This window comes from Nyctereutes procyonoides, unplaced genomic scaffold, assembly GCF_905146905.1.
Source record: "Nyctereutes procyonoides isolate TBG_1078 unplaced genomic scaffold, NYPRO_anot_genome, whole genome shotgun sequence".
NCBI lineage: Eukaryota > Metazoa > Chordata > Mammalia > Carnivora > Canidae > Nyctereutes > Nyctereutes procyonoides.
In genome coordinates, this window is record NW_026575037.1 from 16614562 (window position 1) to 16640223 (window position 25662).

The 25662-nt window shown below is 48.2% G+C and overlaps 1 protein-coding gene across 2 annotated transcripts in view; it reads left to right on the forward strand.

Moving 5' to 3' along the window:
• Window positions 1–25315, forward strand: part of PACC1 (proton activated chloride channel 1) — a 38477-nt gene extending 13162 nt beyond the window's left edge. Inside the window, exons 3-8 of one of the 2 annotated variants that reach the window (XM_055319569.1) lie at window positions 11726–11935; window positions 13314–13465; window positions 18140–18282; window positions 19477–19621; window positions 22067–22174; window positions 23870–25315. In XM_055319569.1, the coding sequence (XP_055175544.1) occupies window positions 11726–11935; window positions 13314–13465; window positions 18140–18282; window positions 19477–19621; window positions 22067–22174; window positions 23870–24031 (920 nt within the window). In that variant the 3' untranslated portion in view covers window positions 24032–25315. Of the gene's footprint in view, window positions 1–11725; window positions 11936–13313; window positions 13466–18139; window positions 18283–19476; window positions 19622–22066; window positions 22179–23869 lie in introns of those variants that run through there. The other variant, XM_055319570.1, reaches the window with a different exon arrangement.
• The last annotated feature ends 347 nt before the right edge of the window (window positions 25316–25662 follow it).

The following is a 25662-nucleotide window of genomic DNA, read 5'->3' on the forward strand; positions in this document are numbered from 1 at the left end:
GGAGTCCAGATCCCTGACTAAAGTTCATGCTAAAGTTCATGCTTTTAACCACTCAACTGGATATCTGGACTTTCAGTTCAGAGAATAAATTGAATAATGAACACCAAATTATTACTTTGTCAGAACCTCCTGGTGCTTTGGGTACAGGGCTATGTGACCTCCACAGAGCCTTGGCTGATCTCTGCCCTTCTCCCCTACATCCATACTTCAGCCCAAGCAAAGAAATCTCACAGTTTACATCCTCCTGTCCTTCTGAGTTCTGTGGCACTTTTAGCACAGACCATCAGTTCTCCTCTCTTGGTATCTCCCTGAAGCACCTAGCACAAAGTCTTGCACACAGAGTTGGTGTTAGTGCATGTTTGTAGAAGTATGAAATGAATGACTTACTTTTCTCTGACCTAAAACCCTTTGATAGGTCTGTGCTGATCCTGCTTTTGTGCTTTCAAATAAAAGAAAATGAAATAATTATGGGCAAATACTCTTCTATCTTTGGATTTAAAGTCCATTTTTTTTTTTTTTAATATAGGGAGCATATTGTTAGGTCTTGTTTTTAATCCAGGTTGACAGTCTCTGCCTTTTAATTGGAATGTTTGGTCCATTTACATTTTTTAAGTTGAAGTATGGTTGACCTTGTTGTACACTAATATATTAGTTCCAGGTGTACAACATAGTGTTCAACAATACTCACCACAATAAATTGCCATTCACCACCATACAAAGTTACTACAAAATTAATGACTATATTCTCTATGCTGTACTTCTCATCTTCAGAATTTACTTACTTTATAACTGGCAATTTGTGTCCTTTTTTTTTTTTAAATTTAAAATGTGTTTATTGGGATGGTTTTCCACTCATTTTGATTCAAGTTGCTTTTAGTGATGCTTCTGTCTGAAGGAGCATCCTGGAAGCTTTGCTTTTCTTCCCTATAGGTTGGCAAAGGACAGCCAATACATAAAACTGCTATTTGTGGATGGCTACAGATGGTGGTGATTTTATATCCGTGAGGAAGGAATTAGAGCTCTGCACCGGGCTCTGCTTCTTGTGCCTCCTCTCTATTCTTTCATGGAGGGATAGAGGAAGTCATTTGCAAGAGGCATGTTCTTGGGAGGTTGTCATCGCCGGAAAGCCTTGAAGTTTGAATCTCTTAGTTCCTTTCACCTATGTTGCCTGTCACCCCCACCTTTCTCCCCTCTGGCAACCTCCAACTTCTTTGTATTTATGAGTCTGTTTCTGTTTTGTTTTGTTTTTCACTTAATTTCACTTAGCATAATACCCTCTGGGTCCGTCCGTCCGTGTTGTGAATGGCAAGATTTCATTCTTTTTAATGGCTGAGTAATATTCCATATCTTTATCCATTCATCTATTGCCAGACACTTGGGTTGTTTTTATATTTTGGCACAGTGCTGCAATAGACAGAGGAGTGCATATATCTTTTTGAATTAGTGTTTTAGTTTTCTTGGGGTGAATATCCAGTAGTGGAATGGCACTTCTATTTTTAATTTTTTGAGGAACCTCCATACTGTTTTCCATAGTGGCTGCACCAACTTACTTTCCCACCAGCAGTGCATGAAGGTTCCTTTTTCTCCACATCCTTGCCAACACTTAACTTCTTGTGTTTTTGGTACCACTCATTTTGACTGATGTGAGGGGATATCTCATTGTGGTTTTGATTTGCGTTTCCCTGACGATTAGGAATGTTGAGCATCTTTTCATGTGTCTTTTGGCCATCTGGATGTCTTCTTTGGAAAATTGTCTATTCAGATTCTCTGCCATTTTTTAAATCTGATTTTTTGGGGGTGTTACATGAATTGAATTAGTTCTTTATACATTTTGGATATTAACCCTTTGTTGGATATATCTTTTGCAAATAATGTTATCATTATTTAGTAGGCTGCCCTTTCATTTTGTTAGTTTCCTTTGCTGTACAAATGCTTTTTAGTTTGATGTAGTCACAATAGTTTGTTTTTGCTTTTGCTTCTGTTACATGAGGAGACAGATCCAGACAAGTGTTGCTAAGGCCAGTATCCAAGAGATTACTATGTTTTCCTTTACGAGTTTCTAGTTTCCAGCCATATATTTAGGTCTCTATTCCATTTTGAGTGTACTTTTGTGTATGATGTAAGTTGTATGGTGTACAAAAATGGTCCGGTTTTATTTTTTTTTTGCTTGTAGCTGTCTAGTGTTCTCAACATCACTTATTGATGAGACTGTCTTTTATCTATTGTATATTCTTGCCACTTTTGTTGTAGATTAATTGACCATATGTAAACATGGGTTTATTTGGGGCTACCTGTTCTGTTCTGTTGACCTAGGAGTCTGTATTGTGCCAGATACTGTTTTGATTACTATATAGTTTTCTAGTATAGCTTGAAATCTGGGATTGTGATACCTCCAGCTTTGTGGTTTCTCAAGATTGCTTTGGCTATTGATGGTCTTTTTTTTTTTTTAAGATTTTATTTATTTATTCATGAGATACAGAGAGAGAGAGAGAGAAAGAGAGAGAGAGAGAGAGAGAGAGAGAGAGAGAGAGGGAGAGAGGGAGGCAGACACAGGCAGAGGGAGAAGCAGGCTTCATGCAGGGAGCCCGACATGGGACTTGATCCGGGGTCTCCAGGATCACACCCTGGGCGGAAGGCGGCGCTAAACCGCTGAGCCACCCGGGCTGCCCTATTGATGGTCTTTTTTGGTTCTATACAGATTTTAGAATTATTTGTTCTAGTTCTTTGAAAAATACTATTGGTATTTTGAAAAGGATTGCATTGGATCTGTAGACTGCTTTGGGTAATATGGACTTCTTAACAATATTAATTCTGACAACCTGTAGGTGTGGTATCTTTTCATTTTTTGGTATTCAATTTCTTTCAACAGTGTTGTGTAGTTTTCAGAGGACCAAGTCTTTCCGTTCCTTGGTTAAATTTTCTCCTGGAGTAGTTTATTCTTTTTGATATAGTCATAAATGGGATTGTGTTTTTTTTTTAATTTTATTGGATTGTTTTCTTAACTTCACTTTCTGCTACTTTGTTATTAATGTATAGAAATGCAACAGATTTCTGTATGTTAACTTTGTATCCTGCAACTTTACTGTATTCATTAGTTCTGATGATTTTTAGTGGAGTCTTTAGGGTTTCCATATATAGTATCATGTTATTTGCAAATAGTGACAGTTTCACTTCTTTGTTACTGATTTGGGTGGTTTTTATTTCTTGTCTGATTGCTATGGCTAGGACTTGCTACTCTGTGTTGAATAAAAATGGCAAGAATGTCTTGTTCCTGATCTTAGAGGAAAAGCTTTCAGTTTTTTACTGTTGAGTATGATGTTAGTTGTGGGTTTGTCATATATATAGCCTTTATTAGGTTGAGGGATGTTCCCCCTGACCCAACTTTGTTGAGAGATTTTATCATGTATGGATGTTGAATTTTGTCAAATGCTTTTGCTGTATCTATTGGGATGATCATATGGTTTTTACCCTTCATTTTGTTAATGTGGTGTATCATATTGATTAATTTGCAGATATTGAACCATCCATGGATAAATTCCTCTGGAATAAATCCCACTTGATCTTGGTTAATGAACTTTTTAGTGTATTGTTGAATTTGGTTTGCTAATATTTTGTTGAGTATTTTTGTATCTGTATTCATCAGGAATATTGGTCTATCATTTTCTTTTTGTTGGTAGTGTCTTTGGTTTTGGTGTCAAGGTAATCTGAACAGAAATCCGTTCAGATTTTTTATTTCCTCCTGATTTAGTCTTGGAAGATTATATGTTTCTATATCTATTTCTCCTAGGTCGTCCAATTTGATGGTGTATAATTTTTGTATTAGTCTTTTATAGTCCTTTGTATTTCTGTGGTATCAATCTTAATTTCTCATTCATTTCTGATTTTGTTCTTTTGAGTTCTTGCCCTTTTTTTTTTTTCTTAATGAATCTGGCTAAAGATTTATCAATTTTGTTTATCCTTTAAAGAACTAGCTCTTGGTTTCATTGATCTTTTCTATTTTTATTTTTTTAGTTCCTATTTAATTTATGTCTGCTCTGATCTTTATTATTTCCTTCCTTTTACTAACTTTGGGCTTTGTTCCTCTTTCTAGTTTCTACAGGTGTAGGGGTAAGTTTTTGAGATTATTCTTGTTTCTTGAGGTAGGTGTGTATTGCTATAAACTTCTCTCTTAAAACTGCCTTTGTTACATCCCAAAGATTTTGAACTGTTGTGTTTTTATTTTCATTTGTTCCCAGGTGTGTGTGTGTGTGTGTGTGTGTGTGTGTGTATATCTCCATCCTCTTTGATTTCATTGACTCATTTGTTGTTTAGCCTACATGTATTTGTGCTTTTTTCTAGTTTTTTTTTTCCTTTTAATTGATCTCTAGTTTCATACAATTGTGGTCAGAAAAGATGCTTGATATGATTTTAGTCTTCTTAAATTTATGTAGACTTGCTTTGCGACCTAGTGTGATCTTTTCTGGATAATGTTCTATGTGTGCTTGAAAAGAATGTGTATTGGTGGTGATTTTGTATGGAATGTTCTATATATATCTGTTACGTCTGTCTGGTCTGGTGTTGTTTAAAGATACTGTTTCCTTATTGATTTTCTGCCTGGATGATCTATCCATTGGTTAAAGTGGGGTGTTAAAGTGCCCTACTATCATTGTATTACCATCAGTTTCTCTCTTCATGTCCGTTAATATTTGCTTCATGTATTTAGGTACTCCAGTGTTTGGCATAGGTATTTACAATTATTATATCCTCTTGTTGCCTTCGTTGTCTCTTGCTACACAGTCTTGTTTTAAAGTCTATTTTATCTGATAGAAGTATTGCTATTCTGGTGTGTGTTTGTCTTTTTTCCTGCTTTCATTTGCATAGTGAATGTGTTTCCCATCCATTCACTTCCAGTCTCTATGTGTCTTTAGGTTTAGGCTGAGCCTCTTGTAGGCAGCATTAGATGAGTCTTGTTTCTTTATTCAGTCAGTTGCCCTGTGTCTTTTGATTGGAGCATGTAGACCATTTAAAGTATTGATAGGCATGTATTTATTGCCTTGCTTATTGTTTTGTGGATTTTTTGTAGTTTTTCTCTTCTTCGTTGCTCTCTTCCCTTGTGATTGGTGACTTTCTTTGGTGTTGTTTAGATTCCTTTCTCTTTATATTTTTGTGTGTGTATCACAAATTTTTAGTTTATAGTAACCATGAGGCCCATATATGATATCCTGAGTATATAACAATCTATATTAAGTTGATGGTTGTTTAAATTTGAACACATTCTAAAAGCACTACATTTTTACTCCCCCCATTTTTTGTATATGATGTCAGAGTTTACATCTTTCTGTGTTGTAACACCCTTCATTGATGTTTTAGATAGAATTGATTTTACTAAAAAAAAATTGATTTTACTACTTTTGTCTTTTAACCTTTATACTAGCTTTGTAGGTGATCTACTGTCTTTACTATATGTTTGCTTTCACCCATGAATTTTTTTCCTTTCATAATCTTCTAGTTATGTTCTGTTTTGCTTAAAGAAGTCCCTTTAATGGCCAGGTAGTGGTAATGAATGCCTTTAAATTTTGCTTGTCTGGGAAACTTTCTCTCTCCTTCAATTCTGAATAATAACTTTGCTGGGTAGAGTATCCTTGGTCATAGATTTTTTTTTTCTTTCAGCACTTGAATATATCTTGCCACTGTAATGTTTCTGCTGAAAAATCAGCTGATAGCCTAATGGGGTTTCCCTTGTTAGTAATTTTTTTACTTTTCTCTTGCTCTTTTTAAGATTCTCTTTACCTTTAATCTTTGATGTTTTAATGTCTTGATATGGAACTCATGGGGTTCATCTTGTTGGGGACTCTCTAGATATCTCTTTCTTTCCCCGGGTTAGAGAACTTTTCAGCTATTATTTCTTCCATAAGTTTTCTGCACCGTTTCTCTCTCTTCTTCTAGGACCCTCATAATGCAAATGTTAATATACTTGATGTTATCTCAGAGATCCGTTACAGGATCTATTTTCTTTTTTTTTCAATTAAGATTTTTAAAACATTTTTATTTATTTATTCATGATAGACACACACACACACACACACACACACACACACACAGAGGCAGAGACACAGGCAGAGGGAGAAGCAGGCTCCTTGCAGGGAGCCCGACATGGGACTCGATCCTGGATCTCCAGGATCAGGCCCTGGGCTGAAGGTGGCGCTAAACCACTGAGCCACGGGGGCTGCCCTCAATTAAGATTTTTAATATTATGACAGCTATATCCCATTTTTTTAAATTAAATTCAGTTAATTAACATTTAAGGTGTTATTCATTTCAGAGGTAGAGTTCAGTGATTTATCAGTCTTCTGTAATTCTCATTACATCACATTCCCTCCTTAATGCCCATCACCCAGTTACCCTATCCCTCCACCCTCCTCCCCTCCAGTGACCCTCAGTTTTGTTTCTTTTTTTTTTTAATTTTAATTTTAATTTTATTTTTATTTATTTATGATAGTCACAGATTGAGAGAGAGAGAGAGAGAGAGAGAGAGAGAGGCAGAGACACAGGCAGAGGGAGAAGCAGGCTCCATGCACCGGGAGCCTGACGTGGGATTCGATCCCGGGTCTCCAGGATCGTGCCCTGGGCCAAAGGCAGGCGCCAAACCGCTGCGCCACCCAGGGATCCCCCTCAGTTTTGTTTCTTATGATTAAGAGTCTCTTATGGTTTGTCTCCCGCTCTGATTTCATCTTGTTTTATTTTCCCCTCCCTTAGCCTATGATCCTCTGTTTTGTTTCTTAAATTCATGAGTGAGATCACATGATAATTGTCTTTCTCTGACTTATTTCACTTAGTGTAATATCCTCTAGTTCCATCCACATTGTTGCACATGGCAAGATTTCATTTTTTTGATGGCTGAATAGTATTCCATTGTATATATATATACCACATCTTCTTTATTCATTCATCTGTTAATAATCTGTCCATATTTTTTTTTACATTTCTTTTCTTTTTGCTGTTCAGTGGGTACTTTCCATTATTCTTTCTTCCAGATTGCTGATCCGTTCTGCATCTGCTAATCTATTGTTGATGTCCTCTCCTGTATTTTCATTTCAGTTACTATATTCTTCAACTCTGGCTGGTTCTTTTTATATTTCCTATCTCTTTGTTGAATTTCTGAGTTCCTCCACTCTTCTTTTAAGCCTGGTGAGTCTCTTTATGACTATTATCAGGTAGGTTGTTTATCTCTGTCTTTGTTTAGTTCTTTTTCTAAAGGTTTGTCTTGTTCTTTTGTTTGGAGCATGTTTATATGCCTCCTCATTTTGTTTGACTTTCTGTGTTTGTTTCTATGAATTAGGTGAAAGAGCTACCTCTCCTGTTTTCAAAGAGTAGCCTTGTGTAGGAACTTCCCTGCATAGACTGTGTGTGCCTGGCAGCTTTGGTTGGCTGACTGAAGCTGTAGTGGGTGCCAGTTAGGGGTCCCTAGGTGTTCTCTGCAGGGGCCATCTTGGTGGGTCAACTGGTGCTTGGGTAGATGTGGCTGGGGGGCACCTTGGGAATATGGCTAGAGCTGGTGTGGGCTAGGGATCCAAGTCTCACTGAGGTAGTAGACAGGCTAGAGCATCCAGCCTCTGCTCTTATCTGTGCTACCAAGGTGGAAGGGAAATGTAAACAGTGGTGCTCACCAGTACCTCTGACCCCAGAGAAGATTCTAGCAATTTCCCCACCATTTGTTAGATGCTGTAGGGTTAGTGAATGGGTTTCCTTCATCTTTAGTCATTTAAACATTTTAAACCATAGCTTTTTTTGTGTGTGTGCCCCAGGGCGGGTAAATCTGCACAAGGGTTCTGCAGTGTGGTCCCCCTCTACTACAGTCTGCAGTGTCAGGGGAGGGGTGTCTGTTGTTACTGTGTTCCCATCTTTTGTGCCCTTCTCTGTTGGTCCCTCTTCTTTTGTTGTGCAAAAGCTATTCGATCAGCCATTAGTTCTTCAGGAGGAATTGCTCTATATGTGGGTGTGGAATTGGTGTGACCATGGGAGGACATGAGTTCAAGGTCTTCCTATGTTGCCATCTTGGCCCCTCCTCTAGTCTCTTTACATTTATTTTATCTATCTATCTATCTATCTATCTATCTATCTATAGAGATTGTACTTTTTTTTTTTTTAAAGATTTTACTTATTTATTCATGAGAGAGACACAGAGAGACAGAGGCAGAGACACAGGGAGAAGCAGGTTCCATGCAGGGAGCCTGATGTGGGACTCGATCCCGGGACTCTAGGATCACTCCCTGAGCCGAAGGCAGACGCTTAACTGCTGAGCCACCCAGGGTCCCAGTGTCTTTACATTTAATGGAATTATTGATATGGTTGGATTGGGTTCTACCATTCTGCTGGTTTCTCTTCGTTGCATGTATTTTTTGTTTCTCCATTCTTCATTCCTGCAAGTTATAAACCATATCATACTGTTACATAATTTTTGCTTTAGAAAGTCTTATGTTTTAAAAAGACATAGCTTTTTATATATACCCACCTGTTTAGCATTTCAGTGATCTTTATTCCTTCCTGTACGTTTGAGAGTTATTATCTAGTGTTAGTTCCCTTTGGCTTTCAGAATTTCTTTAGTGAGAATTGTGGTACAGATCTATTGGCAATGAATTCTCTCAGCTTTTATGTTTGAAAATATTTTTTTTTAGAAGATTTTATTTATTTATTCATGAGAGAGAGAGAGAGAGAGAGAGGCAGAGACACAGGCAGAGGAAGAAGCAGGCTCCATGTAGGGAGCCCAATGTGGGATTTGAACCTGGGTCTCCAGGATCACACCCTGGGCCGAAGGCAGCGCTAAACTACTTGAGTCACCTGGGCTGCCCTGTTTGAAAATATCTTTATTTCACCTTCATTTTTTGAAGGTTAAGTTTTGCTGGACTTTAATTCAGGGTTGACAAATTTTTTTTCTTCCAGCCCTTTAAAGATGTTCCATTGCCTTTTGGCCTCCATCATTTCTGATCAAAAGTTACTTATCGTTAGATATAATATCCTGCATATAATGTCTTTTTTTTTCTAGCAGCTTTCAAGATTTTATTTTATTTAAAAAATATTTTTATTTATTTATTCATGAGAGACAGAGAGAGTGAGAGGCAGAGACACAGCAGAGAGAGAAGCAGGCTCCATGCAGGGAGCCCGACATGGGACTCCATCCCAGAACTCCAGGATCATGCCCTGGACTGTAGGCGGCGCTAAACCACTGAGCCATCCCGGCTGCCCTGCTTTCAAGATTTTTTTTTCTCTTAACTTTGCTTTTGCAGTTAGACAATGATTTGCCTAGAAGTGATTTCTTATTTATTCTGCTTGGCATGTATTGAGATTCTGGGATCTGCAAATTGATGTTTTTTTTCCTCTAGTTTTGGGATGTTTGGGCCATGATTTTTTCAAATACTCTTCGTGACCCATTTTCTCTCTTCAGACATGTTGTTAGACTGCTGGATATTGTTGCACAGTTATCTAGTTCATTTTTTCCTCCAGTTTTGTTTATTTTTTTTCAAATTCGTTAATTTCTGTTCATTTAACTTCAAATACACTGACTTTTTTTCTGGCTTCTTTTGCTATTAAGACAGTGCAGTGCATATTTCATTTCATTTGCTTTCCAGCTTTAGAATTTCCATTTGGTCCTTTTTTTTTAAAAAAAAAATTGATTTGAGAGAGAGATAGCAAGAAAGAGTATGAGTGGGGGTGGGCAGTGGAAGACAGAGAAGCAGGCTCCCCACTGAGCAGGTCCCAGGACCCTGAGATCATGACCTGAGCCAAAAGTAGATGCTTGATTGAGCCACCCAGGTGTCCCTGGTTCTTTTTTATAATTTCCATTTCTCTATTTTCCCTTTGTCTGTTCTGTATCTATATATTTTTCTTTAGCTCATTCAAGTGCTATGAAGTTCCTGTCTGCTGATTGCAACATCTGAGTAATCTTGGCTTTGGTTTTCTATAGACTACTTTTTTCCTTGAGTATGGGTCACGTTTTTCTTTTCTTTTCTTTTCTTTTTTAATTTTATTTATTAGAGAGGGCACAAGTAGGCAGGGTAGCGCAGACTTCCTGCTGAGCAGAGAGCCCAGTGTGGGACTCGATCCCAGCATCCTGGGATCATGACATGAGCCAAAGGTAGACGCCCAACCAACTGAGCCACCCAGGCATACCTGGGTCACGTTTTCTTGTCTCTTTGCATGCCTAGTGATTTCTGATTCAACACTAGACATGATACTGGTACATCATGGAGATTCTGGATTCTGTTACAAGCCTCTGAAGGATTTTTGTCTTAGCAGGTAGTTAATGTTATGAGACTCAAGTTCTAAACTCCTAGGTTCCCTGTATTAGCAGCAATTGAAATCTCCTCTCGCTTCTTCTAGTTTCCAGCTGCTGCTTTTTTTCTTGGGTCCTCTGGTGTCTCCAGCCAAGAATTTAAACCTATTTTATTTGCAGATTTGCAGGTTCACCTTCCCCATCCCTTTCAAGGTTCCCCTTAACTCTGACTGCTCTGCCTCATGGGGATGGTGAGCACCCTCAGGCAAAACATGCAAATTTATAAATCTGATCAGGTGCAGTTTTTTTTCCTTCAAAGATGGATGCTTCTCCTTTCTGCCTGTTTTTGGTCATTCTCCAGTGCCTTCACATGATTTTTAAGGCTTTTGTCTTAATTCTGTAATTGTTGTCTGTAGAAGGGTTGTTGTTGGAAGCCAGAAGCCGAGCGTGTACCTTTTTTTTTTGTTTTGTTTTTTATATTTGTTTGTTTATTTATTTATTTATTATTTATTTATTTATGATAGACATAGAGAGAGAGAGAAAGAGAGAGAGGCAGAGACAGGGAGAGGGAGAAGCAGGCTCCATGCCAGGAGCCCGACACGGGACTCGATCCCGGGACTCCAGGATCGCGCCCTGGGCCAAAGGCAGGCGCTAAACCACCGAGCCACCCAGGGATCCCCTACCTTTTTGAACTTAAACTCGCACATCTCCTCAGCCTTGGGCGTAGCCGCTGTGGAGGGAACAGACCTCTTCCCCTGGGGAGCGCCAGTTTCAGCAAGGAATAGAGACAGCGCAGGGAGCCCACGGGAATGTCTCAGGCTTGGGGGAACCCTACCGAAGTAGCCCAGGTTGGGCGGCCTAAACACCAGAATTTTTTTTTCCTCAGTTCTGGAGACTGGGAATCCGAGATCAAGGTGTTGGCAGGTTTGGTTTCTCTCGAGGCCCCTCTTCTTGGCTTCAGTTTATGGGTCAGGGAAGGCTTCCTGAGGAAAGGCCTTTCTAGACCAGAGCCCGAAGTATGAGTCAGGAGTCAGCTGGGGAAGAAGAGTGCTTCAGGCCAAGCATGGGGACAGCAGATGTGGAGGGGCCCAGGGCCGAGGGGGGATCTGCACGCGGGGCGGGGGACACACACACACACACACACACACACACAAAGTCCTTTAGCACAGCTGGAGCAGGGGGGGCCGGAGGAGCGGGACGGGAAGGGACCAGGCCAGAAAAGTAGGTTGGGGCTGGTTTCCTTCTTGGACTGGAACTCTGTCTTCCAGTTAGGAGGTTCTTAAAGAGAATAACTGTCTCCTTGCCCTTGGAGCCCCCTTTCTGGCACAGGAAGTGCACAGTGCAAGTCGACCCCGCCATGCCTTAGGGTTCGGGGGAGGGGGCTGAGGTGGGAAGGTGGGGCGTGCGGGTGGCCTCGCCTCCTCGGTAAAGCAGGTGGAGGGCCTGGGGGGTCACCCGTGTGATGCTGTCGTTCAGGCCTGGACAGCGAGTCCGCCTCCAGCAGCCTCCGCTTCAGCAAGGCCTGCCTGAAGAACGTCTTCTCGGTCCTGCTCATCTTCATCTACCTGCTGCTCATGGCGGTGGCCGTCTTCCTGGTCTACCAGACCATCACCGACTTCCGTGAGAAGCTCAAGCACCCTGTCATGTCGGTGTCTTACAAGGAGGTGGATCGCTATGACGCCCCAGGTAGAGCCTGCCCCGGATGGGCATCAGGGCCCAGGTCTGGGCGTCGGCTTACCAACGAGCCCCGATGCCCTCCCACACTGTGCTGGGCACCTCAGAGGCAGAGGACCCTGAGCACAGTCTAGGTGTAGAGTCCACACCCGGGGAGCTGCTGTCTGTACCCAGCAGAGAGTGTCCTGTGCCCGGCAGAGGGGCGGATGGGGCCTGGTCACTGCATAACTGGGGTGGGCAGGGAAGGCTTAGCTCAGAGGTAGGATGTGAGCTGGGCTTTGATAGATGAGGGGAGAGTTTTTCTGGAAGGGGGATCAGCAGGAGCAAAGGTGAGCATAGGGAGACAGAGGGCATCTCTATAGAGGATGTGTCTAGCCTGCCTGGAGCTAGAGGCCGGTGATGAGGAGCAGTGGGAGTGAAGGGGTGGCAGGGGAGGTAAAGCCAATCAGAGGTGTTGGGGCCCTCCCTAGGGGTAGGGGGCTCCCTACCTTTCCTGGCCCAGTGGGAGGCCAGTCCCTGAGGAGGTGGTCATCTCTGCTGTAGGGTGTAGTGTCTGCTTCAGGGCAGTGAGGCTGGCACTGGGCTCTGGAAGTGTGGGCGAGAACCAGCAGGCCTGGGCTCTGAGGGCTCCGGCTGTGTCCACCTGCTGTGTGCACGGGCTCTGCCCACAGGGGGCCTGAGTCTCCCTCTGCATGGCTGCCCACAGGGCAAAGCCAGAGGCCCAGGTGCCTTTTGCCTGGGCTTCTGGAAAGGGTGCTGCCTGCAGCTTCCTCGCCCATCTTGGCCTATCTTGTATTTGTCCCTCTTCTCTGTGTGTCTGCTCTGGTCCCTTTATCTGTGGGTTTTACTTTCTCTTTCTGATCTCTGGGCCTCTCTGAGCTGTGCCTGTGCCTGGTGCCACGTGCTGCTATCACCTGTTTCTGCCACGGAGGTTGGACAGGTGCCATCAGTAGAGCCTTGAATGAGGTGCCAGGGGTGGGGGAAGGGAGGGACCGTTGGGGTGTGACTTGCACACCTGGGGCCCTTGATCAGAGCAGGAGGTGAGAGGCAAGGTGAGATGTGGGCAGTGCCACAGTGAGGGCCTCTCCCAGTGAATCCGCAGGTGGGCGGTGGTGCCAGTGGGCTGGCGCTGCCAGGCTCAGTCACTGAGGCACCCTCGGGTGTGCCGAGCAGGACTGCGAAGGAGGGTGGGGTTTGATGCAGGCACCAGGGAGGCTGCACCACAAGCCAGGAGAGGGGCCTTCTGGGAAGGGGATTGTGTCTATCGTTAGAGTAGGGAGTCTTGAACTTGGGTTGTTGGTGGGTGTGAAAAGAGCGTGCAATGTAATTTGAGGGGTGCGATCAGGGACCGTGACTCTGACACTCCCTTTCTTCCCTTTGTGCCCCCGAGGGATTGCTCTGTACCCGGGTCAGGCCCAGTTGCTCAGCTGCAAGCACCATTACGAGGTCATTCCACCCCTGAGGAGCCCTGGCCAGCCGGGTGACATGAACTGCACCACCCAGAGGATCAACTACCCGGACCCGTTCTCCAACCAGACCCTGGTAACTCCCGTTGCCCTGTGACACCCTGTGCCCCGTGGCAGCGCCATGGCCCGTGGGCCTCAGTCTTCTTCCTGTTGCGGGGTGACTCACTCCCTTTGTGAGCCTGTCCCGTGTGGAGTCATGGCCACGGCTGGCTGACCTGCACCGGGAAGGGCTGTGAGGGCTTCAGCATTTTCTGAGTGATCCTCAGGGATTCCTGACAGCGTGGTTAGAGCCTGTCCTTGATGGACGGACGGAGGGCTGCAGCGTGAGGCCAGTGTGACATAGTTAAGCGAGTCCTATACCCAAGTGCCCAACAGAACTGCCAGGGTAGGTTTGCAAAATAAAGCTTTCCAGCTTCCACATGGGCCAACTGAATCGTTCCTCCTGGGGATGGGCCGGGCAGGACTGGGATCTGAGAATCCGTATTTTGAAATAAATATGCCAACATAAAGAATCCCGTCTGGGAACAAGGGTCCCCAGACATGGTGGCACCTGCACAGGGTTTTGAAGGCAGAAAAGGAATTTTATATTTATTTGCACCTTCTCTCTTGTACCCCATATCCTTGTTTCAGAAAGGATCGAATGGGGCTGAGTAAAGGTTTTCCGGATTAAAGAGAGGAAGGAAGGGTGTCCCGGTGGAGGAGGCCGCGCGCTGCGCGTGTGTCTGTGCACAGTGTCCGCAGGGTCAGGTGCCCCCCAGGAGCGGCGGGAGGTGGAGCTGCGGACAGACTAACAGCTGGTGTGCAGCCACGCGTGCTCCTGGGGTGGGTCTGAGGTCAAGAGTCCCGCCGAGATGGTTCTGGTGATGTGTGTTCGAGGCTTCCTCCTGAGATCCGGCTGAAATGATTCCTCTCCTGCAGCAACTAGAGTGAAATAAAGCTGCCGTGACGCCCCACAAAGCCACCACAGGTTCCGCTACTGGATGAGATACTTTGAACTGGTGTGAGATGTAAATCGGGTCGGGTGGACCGAGCAAACAGCAGAGAAATCCCACGCCCTAAAACAGGCGCAGGAGACGCTTTGGTAGAGGCGAAAGCCTTCCTTGCGGCTCCCAGCTCCGTGTCGGCGCGCTCAGAGGGCAGGGCGCTGCGCAGGGCTGTCATCACGGGACAGTTGTCACCAGACCGCCTCATGGTGGGACCTGCCGTGCTTCCTGCCCTCCCAGGGCGCCCAGAGCTGCCGGGGAGAGCGTTGGCGTCTGGGTAAGAACATTCTCTGTGTAGCCCAAGGAGGGCCCTGCCTGGGCACTGGGGCAGCAGAGGGAGACGAGCAGGCCTTGGCCTGGGGCCTCCGTGGTGGAGAGGGCGACAGGTGCTGGGGGGAATCTCTTCCCAGAAGAGGAACACCTGCTGGGGGTCCCTGCCCACTGCCAAGGCCCGTCAGCCCCAGGCGAGCACAGGCCGAGCGCGAACCGCTGGGTGGGCACCGGCACCCCACACCCAGGCTGGGCACCCCGGCCCGGCTGCCAGCAGTGGGAATGGGGAGCGAAGGCTGGCTAGACACTTGAACGTGAAGCCAGCAGCATCGTCGGAGAGGACCGGACGGACGGACGGCCTCCTGACAGGGCGCCGGGTGCTGGTGTAAATGAAGAGGAAAGGAGGTTTTAGAGTGTAAGGAAGAGCGGACGGAGCCTGGAAGCGCCAAGCGGGGTCCCGGCTCCTGCTGGCTGCCCTGGGGCGCGTAGCTGGGCCCCGGCTGTGCGTGGGCTCTCTGGGGACCCCTCCCCTGGCACCCCAGCTGAGCCGCACTGCCCCCGAGCCCCTGACCTTCAATCCAGGCCCCTTTGCGCCGCTTGTGCTTTTTTTTTTTTTTTTTTTAAGATTTTATTTATCCATGAGAGACAGAGAGAGGCAGAGACACAGGCAGAGGGAGAAGCAGGCTCCATGCAGGGAGCCCGGCGTGGGACTCGATCCCGGGTCTCCAGGATCAGGCCCTGGGCTGAAGGCGGCGCTAAGTGGTTGAGCCACCCAGGCTGTGCCCTTGGGATGTCATTGCACTAAATACTACAAACAGCCCTGAAATAAGGGCACAAAAGGAGAGTTGTTCCTTTGGGAACTACATTGAGGGCAGTTCCCGCCTCCAGCTCGGGGTGATGGTTGGTCTCTGCAGCCATGAACTGGGAGGAATCCTGTCCTCTCTGGGTGCCAGGTGCCCCCAAGCCCATGGCCGTGGAGGAGTGGGAGGGGCAGGGAAGCGCAGGAGAGCTCCAGCGGGGAAGGGGGGGAGTGCCCCCCCCCCAGTGAGGCTGCTGGGGGTGGCCTGGGGCAGGTCCTGCCCCTGCAGGCACCCAGGGAACACCTTGCTGGAGGCGCCTGTGCCCACCGTGGCCCCTGGCCGTGGCCACTGGCAGGTTGTGCCTGGTGGAGGTCCTCCGTGGCTGAGCCTGGAGTGGACGCAAGAAAATACACCCCCCACCTCGACCCCCATTTCCAGCATTTCCAGCCCCGCCGCCCGGACTTGGAGGTTGGCTTGCCGCTGTCCTGCTCCGGTAGGCGCCTTGGTGGTGGGTAGGCCCCAGGCCCTTGGCAGTGGGTGCGGCCGCGTAGAGCCGCCCAGCAGGGCCTCCACCACTGCTCTGCCAGCCTCCAGGCCTCCCCGCCCCTGTCGTGCCCTCATCAGGTAGCAGGCTCTGCTCTGCCACAGCTCAGGCCGCCGCCCTCCCAGCCTGTGGGACCTGGTCCTGTCCCCACCGCTGGCCGCACTCCCAGGGTCCAGATGTTAAGCCCTTGCCTCTCTCACTTTGTTCCTGGAATGTTCCAGTTCCAGAAAACAGCTCATGCATTGGGCAGAGAATGGGCTGAGCTGCTGTGCAGAAAAGCCCAGAACAGACACAGCGGGTGAGACCAGAGGGCAGCGTGTTTCCGGGCGTGCGGGCGGTGGGCACCGGGGGCAGGTGGCCCGTGACGGCCCGTCACTGCCGTCCCCAGGGTGTGGTCCCAGGGCCCGCCCCGGGAGGGTGCCCTGTGTGACGGGCCCAGTGCACGTTCCAGGAACCTCTTCACGTGGCCGCAGCTGGGGCAGAAGTGAGGCTCCAGTGGGGTGGCCGTTCTGGGAAAACTTGGGATTGGGGAAGTGGTTCTAGTTCCCTGGGAGGAAGTGGGAACAGTTAGCATCCTCGGCCGCTCGACCTGTCACGGAAAGGTGGAAAGTAAAATGGACAGAGATCTCTCGGGAAAATGCAACACGCGGCAGGAAAAGTGAGGGGCGGCGGTAGACTGTACTGGGCGCAGGGGTACAGGAGGGGCGTGTGAGACGGAGCGAAGAAGCTAGGACTCTCCACTATGATTTAACAGTCAGAACTCCTGATATGCAAAACAGCATTCCATTAGTATATTTTAGGCAGAACCTGTTAGAAATAAAAACCTGTTGCCTTAAAGGGTGACTAAATTCGCACTTTTCTCTCCCACGTCCACAGATGAAATAGACACAAAGGAGAAAGGATAAAAAGTGAACAGCACAGTACGTACACAAGTGTAGAGTGAGCGTGTGGGTAGCACTTTGTGCCTCTTCAAAAACCCGCAGAGCATTTATAAAAGTTATTGATGTAAAGATTTTTTTCCCAAATTAATGTCTAAATCCAGTCTCATAAGTTAAAAGTCCCAGTTGGTTTTTTCATGGAATTTAACAATCTAGTTTTTAAAAAGTACGTTTAGAAGAGCACGTGTACAATATTATCACCCCGCCGGGTTTGGGGACGGGGAGCGGCGCCGTGGAGGGGACTTGCCGGGACACGTGGCGGGACAGTGTAAATCCGCGGGGATCAAACCCTCGTCTGTTTGTTGTCTGGGGAGTGGAAGGCAGATCCCTATTTCACACCAGATATAAAACTGAAAACGGGGCATATAAAGCGTCTGAAGGTAAAAAAAGTTTAAGTGTTACAAAGAAATATAGGAGAGAGGGGCACCCGGGTGGCTCAGTCGGTTAAAAGTGTCAGACTCTTGGTTTCAGCTCAGGTCATGATCTCAAGGTCTTGGGGTGGGGCTCAGCGGGGAGCCCCCTTGGGAATCTCTCCCTCTACCCCCCACCACGCTCTCTCAAGGGCACACATGCACTCTCTCTCTCAAAAAAAAAAAAAAAAAGAAATACAGAACATTGATGTCATATTGGTTTTCCTTGGCAAGCAAAACCCAGAAGCCACACAGAAAAAGATCTACAGATACTACTATATCACATTTAAAGCTTCATTTAACAACTGGCATTAGAAGCAAAGTTAATGGAAAAGTGACAGATTGGAAGAGAACATTTGTATGTGCAATGGATGTAAGCTGGCATCCTTTGTATGTATGTATGTATGCATGTATGTATTTATTTAATTTATTGGAGAAAGAAAGAATGAATCTCAGACAGGGAGCCTGACTTCGGGGCTCGATCTCACAACCCTGAGATCAAGATTCAGATGCTCAACCGACTGAGACACCAGCATCCTAAGTAAAGGGCCCCCTAGTGCAGGGAGCCACTGAGAAAAGTGGACGGAGGCCAGTGGCTCTCAGCTCTGGTGAGCTGGAGAGGTGAGCAGGAGAGAGCAGGGGGTGGTGGGGGTGGCCTGTGCTCTTCTGGGGTCTGCGGGGCGAGCAGCTTTCCACTCACACTCTGTGTCTGGGGCGGGAGGGGGTCTCACAAAGGTAGGGGTGGGGGGCAGGAGCACAGCACCCTGGGCTCCCCCAGGGCTAATTCTGGCCTTTGTCTCTGCAGAAATCCGCCCTGATTGTGCAGGGACCCCGGGAAGTGAAGAAGCGGGAGCTGGTCTTCCTCCAGTTCCGCCTGAATGAGAGTAGCGAGGACTTCAGTGCCATCGATTACCTCCTCTTCTCATCTTTCCAGGAGTTCCTGCACAGGTGGCCTTTTAAGTCCGCAGCGGGCCTGCCGTGCGCCGTCCCGTCCCAGCTCGCGCATCCCGGGGCGGGGCAGGGGCTGGGGCGGCGGTGACCCCTGGGCCCGGGGACTGACCCGGAGCTCAGCTGCCCCGGGAAACCCGGCTTCACAAGTGAAGCAGATCTGGGTGGTGAGTGTTGGGACCCACAGGCAGAGAGGCTGGGTCCTGTCGCTGCTGGGACCTTTTGAGCCCCCTGAGTTCTGGCCAGGTCTCCCCTGCGGTGTCAGGGGCAGTGTGGGCTCAGTGTGGGTTTGCTGCATGTTTTTATTCATTTATCTTTTAAAAAATTTTTATTTTTTAAAAAAGATTTTTACCCATTTATTCATGAGAGACACAGAGAGAGAGGGACAGAGAGAGAGGCAGAGACACAGGCAGAGGGAGAAGCAGGCTCCATGCAGGGAGCCCGACGTGGGACTTGATCCCAGGTCTCCAGGATCACGCCGTGGGCCAAAGGCGGTGCTAAACCGCTGAGCCACCCAGGGATTCCTGTCGAGTGTGTTTAATATGGGGATGAAAGTGCCTGTCTGCCTGGGGGACACGCTGGTGCCCTCTCTGGGGCCGAGTGCTCGTTGGGACTGGGAGCGTTCTCTGCATGTTCCCCGAGCCCGCCTGCCTCAGGTCCCTCAGAGCCCAGGGCTCCATTTAAGGGAAGGCGGGTGGCTGTCACCACGGAGGAGGGGCCGCTCCCCTGGCTGTGGCCAAGGACCACCTCCCCTTGGCTCACATCCCGCTGCTCCATCCTTCCATTTCAGAGCTTGCAGCCTCTGCCGTGGTCTCTTCTGCTCTGTGTGACCCCCAGATCCCCCTGGGGGAGGTGCTGGCTGGGCCGATGCCACGGGTGTCCGTGTGGTCCCCTACTGGGCCTCCCAGAGGAGGCTGGCAGGCCGGCGAGGCTCCTCGGGGCCACCAAGGTCAGAGTCGTGAGGCTGGCCGACGCACCCACAGGCACGGGGCCAGCGCTCTGGGAGGAGGGACTCCCCCACCCTCCAGGTGGGTGACAACTCTCCCTCCGTATGAAAACCAAGAAGCAGAGCCTGGAAAGGAAGCAGGAAGTGGGCAGCACCCTGGCGGTGCAGCCAGGCAACTGGCTGGAGGCAAGGGCTGGAGTTTGAATCCTGCTGTCCGGCCTCATGTGGCCCTTTCTTTGTGTTCCAAGCCCAGACAGGGTGGGCTTCATGCAGGCCTGTGAGAGCGCCTACTCCAGCTGGAAGTTCTCCGGGGGCTTCCGCACCTGGGTCAAGATGTCCCTGGTGAAGACCAAGGAGGAGGACGGGCGGGAAGCCGTGGAGTTCCGGCAGGAGGTAGGTGGCGCTGGGTTTGCGCTCCCGGCCGGCCCCTTTCACCCTTGGCCCCGGGGGCAGGGAGAGAAGCTGTGCAGAAGGGATGAGCGTTGGGCAGTCTTCACAGTGAGCAGGGGCCCCGTGCCTGGGGGGAGACGTGTTCTGCACCCCCTTCCCTGGGCCACCGTCGGTCCTCAGCAAACATGTGGGCAAGAGACGCCCCACCTCAAGGAGCAGGTGACTCGCCCCCCACAGCCCATGACCTTGGCCTTCAGAGGCTGCATGGAAGATCGGTGATTTGCAGGGAAGAGAGACCAGGTACGGGGCCTCTGGAGTGCTGTGCACAGGAGGATCCACTGAGATGCTTGGGGCAAATACTAGCTTGCTTCCTTTTCTTTTTTTAAGATTTTATTTATTTGTGAGAGACACAGAGAGAGAGAGGGAGGCCGAGACACAGGCAGAGGGAGAAGCAGGCTCCATGCGGGGAGCCCGACGTGGGACTCGATCCCGTGTCTCCAGGATCATACCCCGGACTGAAGGCGGTGCTAAACCGCTGAGCCACCCGGGCTGCCCACTAGCTTTCTTTTTGTGTTAATTTCTTTATCTCCTCCTTTTTCTATTTCTGAATACTTTGAAAAGTGTGTAACAGAACAGTAAGAGTGACGTTACATCACTTCTAAGAAAGTCACGATATGTTGGGTATGTGCCCAAAGTGTGTTACCAGTGGGAAATGTGAGGGCTTTCAGCCCACCGGCCTGGAGCCCCGAGATGTGCGGGGGGCTTCTAGCCACAGTAGCGGCCGGAGATGGGACCTGGGCAGAGGCCTGGCGGTGGGGATGGAGGGAGAGGGCTGTTTGTCAGTCACCCCCGAAAGCAAGGCCGCACCCCTACTTTTGGAACTTCCACCCTGGCGTGGCTGCCCCCTGCCCCCATCCACGCCCAGAACCAGCCATCCCACGTATCGGTGGCTGGGTGCCTGCCGAGGCAGTGAGGAGATAGTCTGTTTTAGAAAATTCTGCTCTTCCTTGGAGTTGTTCCATTGGGCTGGACTCTGAGGGGCAGCATCGGGAAAGGCGGTTAAATTAGGACTGACTCCCACCGACAAGGCTCATTGGCCAGAAGCCATGTCCTCGTCCGGGTCCGCCCCATCCCTGGGCCTCGGACCACTGCAGATCTGATGCTTTTGGGAAGGGCTTAAAGCCAATTTTCTTCAAGAGGACAGGCCTTTTCTCATCCCCTAAGATGTGGTGACCCCCGTGGCAGTGGGTCCTTAAAGTATTCCTAGTTTGTCAGAGAGCTGTCACGTCCCGGACTTTTGCTCCACACTTTCCTCTGGGAACTCCCAGGACCTTCCCATCTGGCCCTGGCCCGTCAGCGGCGGAGAGGAGACTCGCTGCACTCACCCTGCGCTGCCCGGTCTCCCCGCAGCTCCCCCATGACTGGAACCCAGGGGGGCCCAAATCCCGGCAAACCCAACCCGTATATAGATTTTAGAATGTTGGGATCCCTGGGTGGCGCAGCGGTTTGGCGCCTGCCTTTGGCCCAGGGCGCGATCCTGGAGACCCAGGATCGAATCCCACATCGGGCTCCCGGTGCATGGAGCCTGCTTCTCCCTCTGCCATGTCTCTGCCTCTCTCTCTCTCTCTCTCTCTGTGACTATCATAAATAAATAAAAATCTAAAAAAAAAAAAAAAAGATTTTAGAATGTTTGTGCTGTTCGTTAGGGCCTAAGTTAGAAGTCTCTTGGTGGGTGATGTGAACTCTTTTGAATGAAGTTTACAAGGATTTTTACATCATGTTCTAAAGTTTAAGGTCCTTCTGTACGTATTGTCTCCATTGATGCCGACCACGCCTCGGTGGTGTAGGCACTTCATCTGCGAGCGGCAGAGTGGGGCTCAGACGGGGCGGGGGCCCCAGCCCTCCTGCTGGAGCTGGGCTTCGGCCTCTGGCACCCGTCTGCTCTCCGTGACACCTCGCAGAGCTTCTAGTGGTTGATAACCCGATCTTCCCAAGCACGCCTACTAAATATTTCCAGGGAATGCTCAGCCGGGTGGATCTGTGAGGTCGCACTTTGTCCCAGTAGACCCAAAGGGTTGAACTACTCAGCTTTTAAGATCAAGTATTTTGAAATTTGAGGTTTCTGTGACTTCTGATTATGCCTGAACATAACACGTGGAGAATGGTTTAATCCCGAGTCCAGGTACATAACGGACCTTGTGGTGATAATCCAGAACACCTATTGTACATCCCAGATCCTATTCATTGCCCCCAAAGAACTGGAAACCAGGGTAGTCTTGGCTCTGGTACCAGTTTCAGGATGCTGTTTATGAGATGTCTGGCTTTCTCCGCCCAGAAGCTGGTGTGGGGAGAACCAAGGTCCAAGATCCCCTAACTACCCTCTCCCGCCTGTGACCCAGGGCAGGGAGGGGCAGAGGTAGTAATCCTCCTTTCTCTTCTCTTACCTAGACCAGTGTGGTTAACTACATTGACCAGAGGCCAGCTGCTGAAAAAAGTGCCCAGTTGTTTTTTGTGGTGTTTGAATGGAAAGATCCTTTCATCCAGAAAGTCCAAGATGTGAGTATTACTGCACGTTACAAGAGCAGACTCCCTGCCTGAGGTATTTTGACTCATCCTTGCAGGCTGTCCTCGTCTTGTCTCATGGCAGGAATCAGTTTGTCATTGGTGACATTCACGTTCTGGGTTGTTTGTGCTTAATTGGCCCTGCCATCACTAGACAGCTGGCCCTGCGAAGGTGAGGACTTCATCTTTTCTTCACCATCGTTTATCCGCCGTCTGGCAGAGGGCTTAGTACAGAGTACTTGCTTCAGGGTGATGTTGAGTCAATGAACCGAGCAGAAAGCATGGATTGCATTAAGCTTGTCTAGATGATGGCTGTTGGAAGCCATTCTATTTTAATGAGTCTCTGTTGGATAATATTCCTTATTATTTGTTGTCAGAGCAGAAAGGTACATAAAGAAATTTAACAATGCATCAGTGAGTGCCAGGTTCTCAGACTCAGTCTTGGAGGAGAGGAATGCCGGGACAGCTTTGCTCAACATTCCAGGGAACCAGAGCCAGTCCCTGATCTAACACGGATGGGCGCTTAGATAATTCCAGAATGTCCCAATGTGGTTGTGGCATAGGGGAAGCACCCCTCCTGGCTGAGACCCAAACGTGGAGGGCCTCTGTGACACGAGCTGCTCCATGATCTCTGAGCACCACCGTGAGCGTGGGCCGGCAGGGCCCTGTACACAGCGGCATGTGCCGCTTACCCAACGGGATTCTGGGTGGAAGAAGGAACGCCTTCAGCTCTACACGTAAAGCGTGTGATGAGCCAGTTTTCACTTAGCTATTATTCAGTAGGAGGTGCCCATCGAGCCGAGTAAAGGCCGACACCCGCCCAAAAGAGGCCTGCCTTCCCCTTGAGGTCACTTAGCTTCTTCACGGCCCTGAACGGGGGTGCCGGTGTAAGCATTTAGCATCTGGGAGCCCCGACGGTGAGACTGTCCAAGGTCACCCTGCTAAACGACCTAAGAGTGCTGTGGTTACCACACGGGGACTCAGAAATCCACGATGTGACCTCAGCCTAGAAGTGTTTAACGTTTAGTGGGAGCGCGATTGGGAGCGGTGCAGGGACGCATTCCAGACAGTAAGCGGCTGCCAGAGGAGCTTGTGGGATAAATGTCTCTGCCAAAGTCAAGAGGGTTTTGGCTTCGTGGTCAGAGTCGTGCTCCAAGGAGCTGGGAAGGATCAGTAAGCTCGGTAGCAGGAAAGCACCCCAGGCCGGGGAATGAGGGCACAGCCAGGAGGCAGGAGTCCAGGAGGTGAGACCGTTGCTGGACCAGGTGGAGGCAAGTTTGAGGAACTGTGAGATGGGAAGAAAACGAGAGGAACTGACCCAAGAGAGTGGGTATGGTTTTGGGGGAAATTTGTTTCAAATCCAGTTCACTTACTGGGCATTATTAGGCCAGAAATCTAAACCTCAGTATGGAACATCTGATTTGTGCAGAGCTTTTTTTGAGAAACACAACTTTTTTCCCTGGATGACTTTATGGGAGGAAGGGGTTAGTATCTTGTTTCTCAGACTCGAGCTCTGTATCCTAAAGGTACAGTCAGAACGAAGTGGAGTTAGGGCCGTCGTAGAACCCAGGTGTTTTTCGTGTTGCTCCAGTAACCTGGGGGTGGGAGGCCCTTGGCAGTAACGCTGATAGGACCCAGCAATCAGAGTTGAAGCCAGCTGATGAGCTTGTGTTCGCTGCTGTTTTCCAGATCATCACCGCCAACCCTTGGAACACAATCGCCCTTCTCTGTGGGGCCTTCTTGGCGTTATTTAAAGCAGCAGAGTTTGCCAAACTGAGTGTGAAATGGATGATCAAAATTAGGAAGAGGTACCTTAAAAAAAGAGGTCAGGCAGCAAACCACATAAGCTGAAGCGGCCTTGTGGCGTCCGTAAGACTGTCTGCGGTGATGGAAGTTCTCACTTCTGTGTGCATCGACGGAGCTGCCAGCACTGCTGTGCTCGCTTGAAACGGGCCTCGCTGGGAGGAATGGTCTGCGAAACCGCAGCTTCTGACCTGGCCCCCAAAACAGGATGTTTAGAGCCTGATGGAACAGATCCAGCGGATAACATAAAACCTTATTTAAGTGTTTAAATTATTAATGAACATTTTTTGGACATGTGAATAGGGATTGTGGAAGGCGGAATTGGATTATCAAGTGTTCTGAAGGTTTGTGAAGCCGCCCTTCTTACCTGGTTTGGTGTATAGTTCAACTCTAACAGGATGATTAAGGCTCTATGTTTTACCTTAGGTTTTTTTTTCCCCCCTGAGGGTTTTCAGGTCGATGGAAGAGACTGATTCCCCCCCAACATCCTGACTATGCAGGTGTGCAGCTATGCTTTGAAGCCTCCGCACACTGCACACGAGAGCAAAATCCCTGGTCTCTGGCGTCATCTGCCAGTTACATTACCCAGCCTCCGACATGCTTTCTCATTTGTTAAATTCCAAGTGGGACATTTTTAAAGCTACTAGGAAAGCAGTACTAAGGTTTCTTGTGGGTGTACTAGCCACCTACCTGTCGGGCTAGAGTATTTGTTGATGAAGGTGTGAGACTGCAGAGAGAGTAACCTGCAGAAGCACCGGGACATGTGTACCTAGGAGGTGCCTACGCAGTGGACCCCCATGATTTTGTTAACAGGTAAATAAAAGTTAGGTTCATGCAAAAAGTCAGTTTGCCAGTGTGAGTATCTGCTAAACCAGGAGGCACCAGTATGCTTTCATTCTGTAACGTCCCAGTAAGTGGCCATGTGAGCTTGGACTCCCAAGATGGATGCATCTGGACTCCTGAGGTACGTCATGGCTGCGTCCAAGAAGGGCAGGCTGGGAGTGGGGATTGATGGCAGATAGGGACAATGACGGATCTAGTCCCACAAATAAAAATTCTGTTCCTGTCCCACAAAAGCACCCATCTGAGAAAGGGACCCTCAGGTGTGACCCTCAAAGTTGCCTTCAGCCAGCTTTCGACAGAGAGGAGTACTGAGTATTTTTCACAGGGTAGCAACGAGGAGATCGAAGGTTACGAAAGTTGTCTCCAGAGTCTGAAATCATGTACATGCCCTTTGCTTCCAAAGGGGACTCGCTCACACGTCCTGCATTTTAAAACATGGCTTTAGGTAATTTAAAGAAGAAAAACTCAAAGGTACAAGTGGGCATTCTTATCTCATGTTCAACCTAGCAAGACACAGTTATTTGAATTACTAAATTTGTGCAAAGAAATATTCCCTGGTCCTTTGCTGTGCACAGCAGCATGCGCATTCAAATGGGAGGCTAGATCTGGTAAGGTCTTCCTTGTAAAGCAAATGCAAAACCAGGCGAGCTTCCCTTAACAATACTGGAAACACGTGTCTGTGTGTTAAAATATCTCTAAAGATGACACACCACTTTGAGCTTATTAGAGATTTAAGTAATAAACCTGTGTTTCCCATAATGTGGAAATGTGCTTGAGAGTAAGTAGGTAGTTAGGAAGCGAGCATATTTAGCTTGTGGAAGAAAAAAACTTTAATG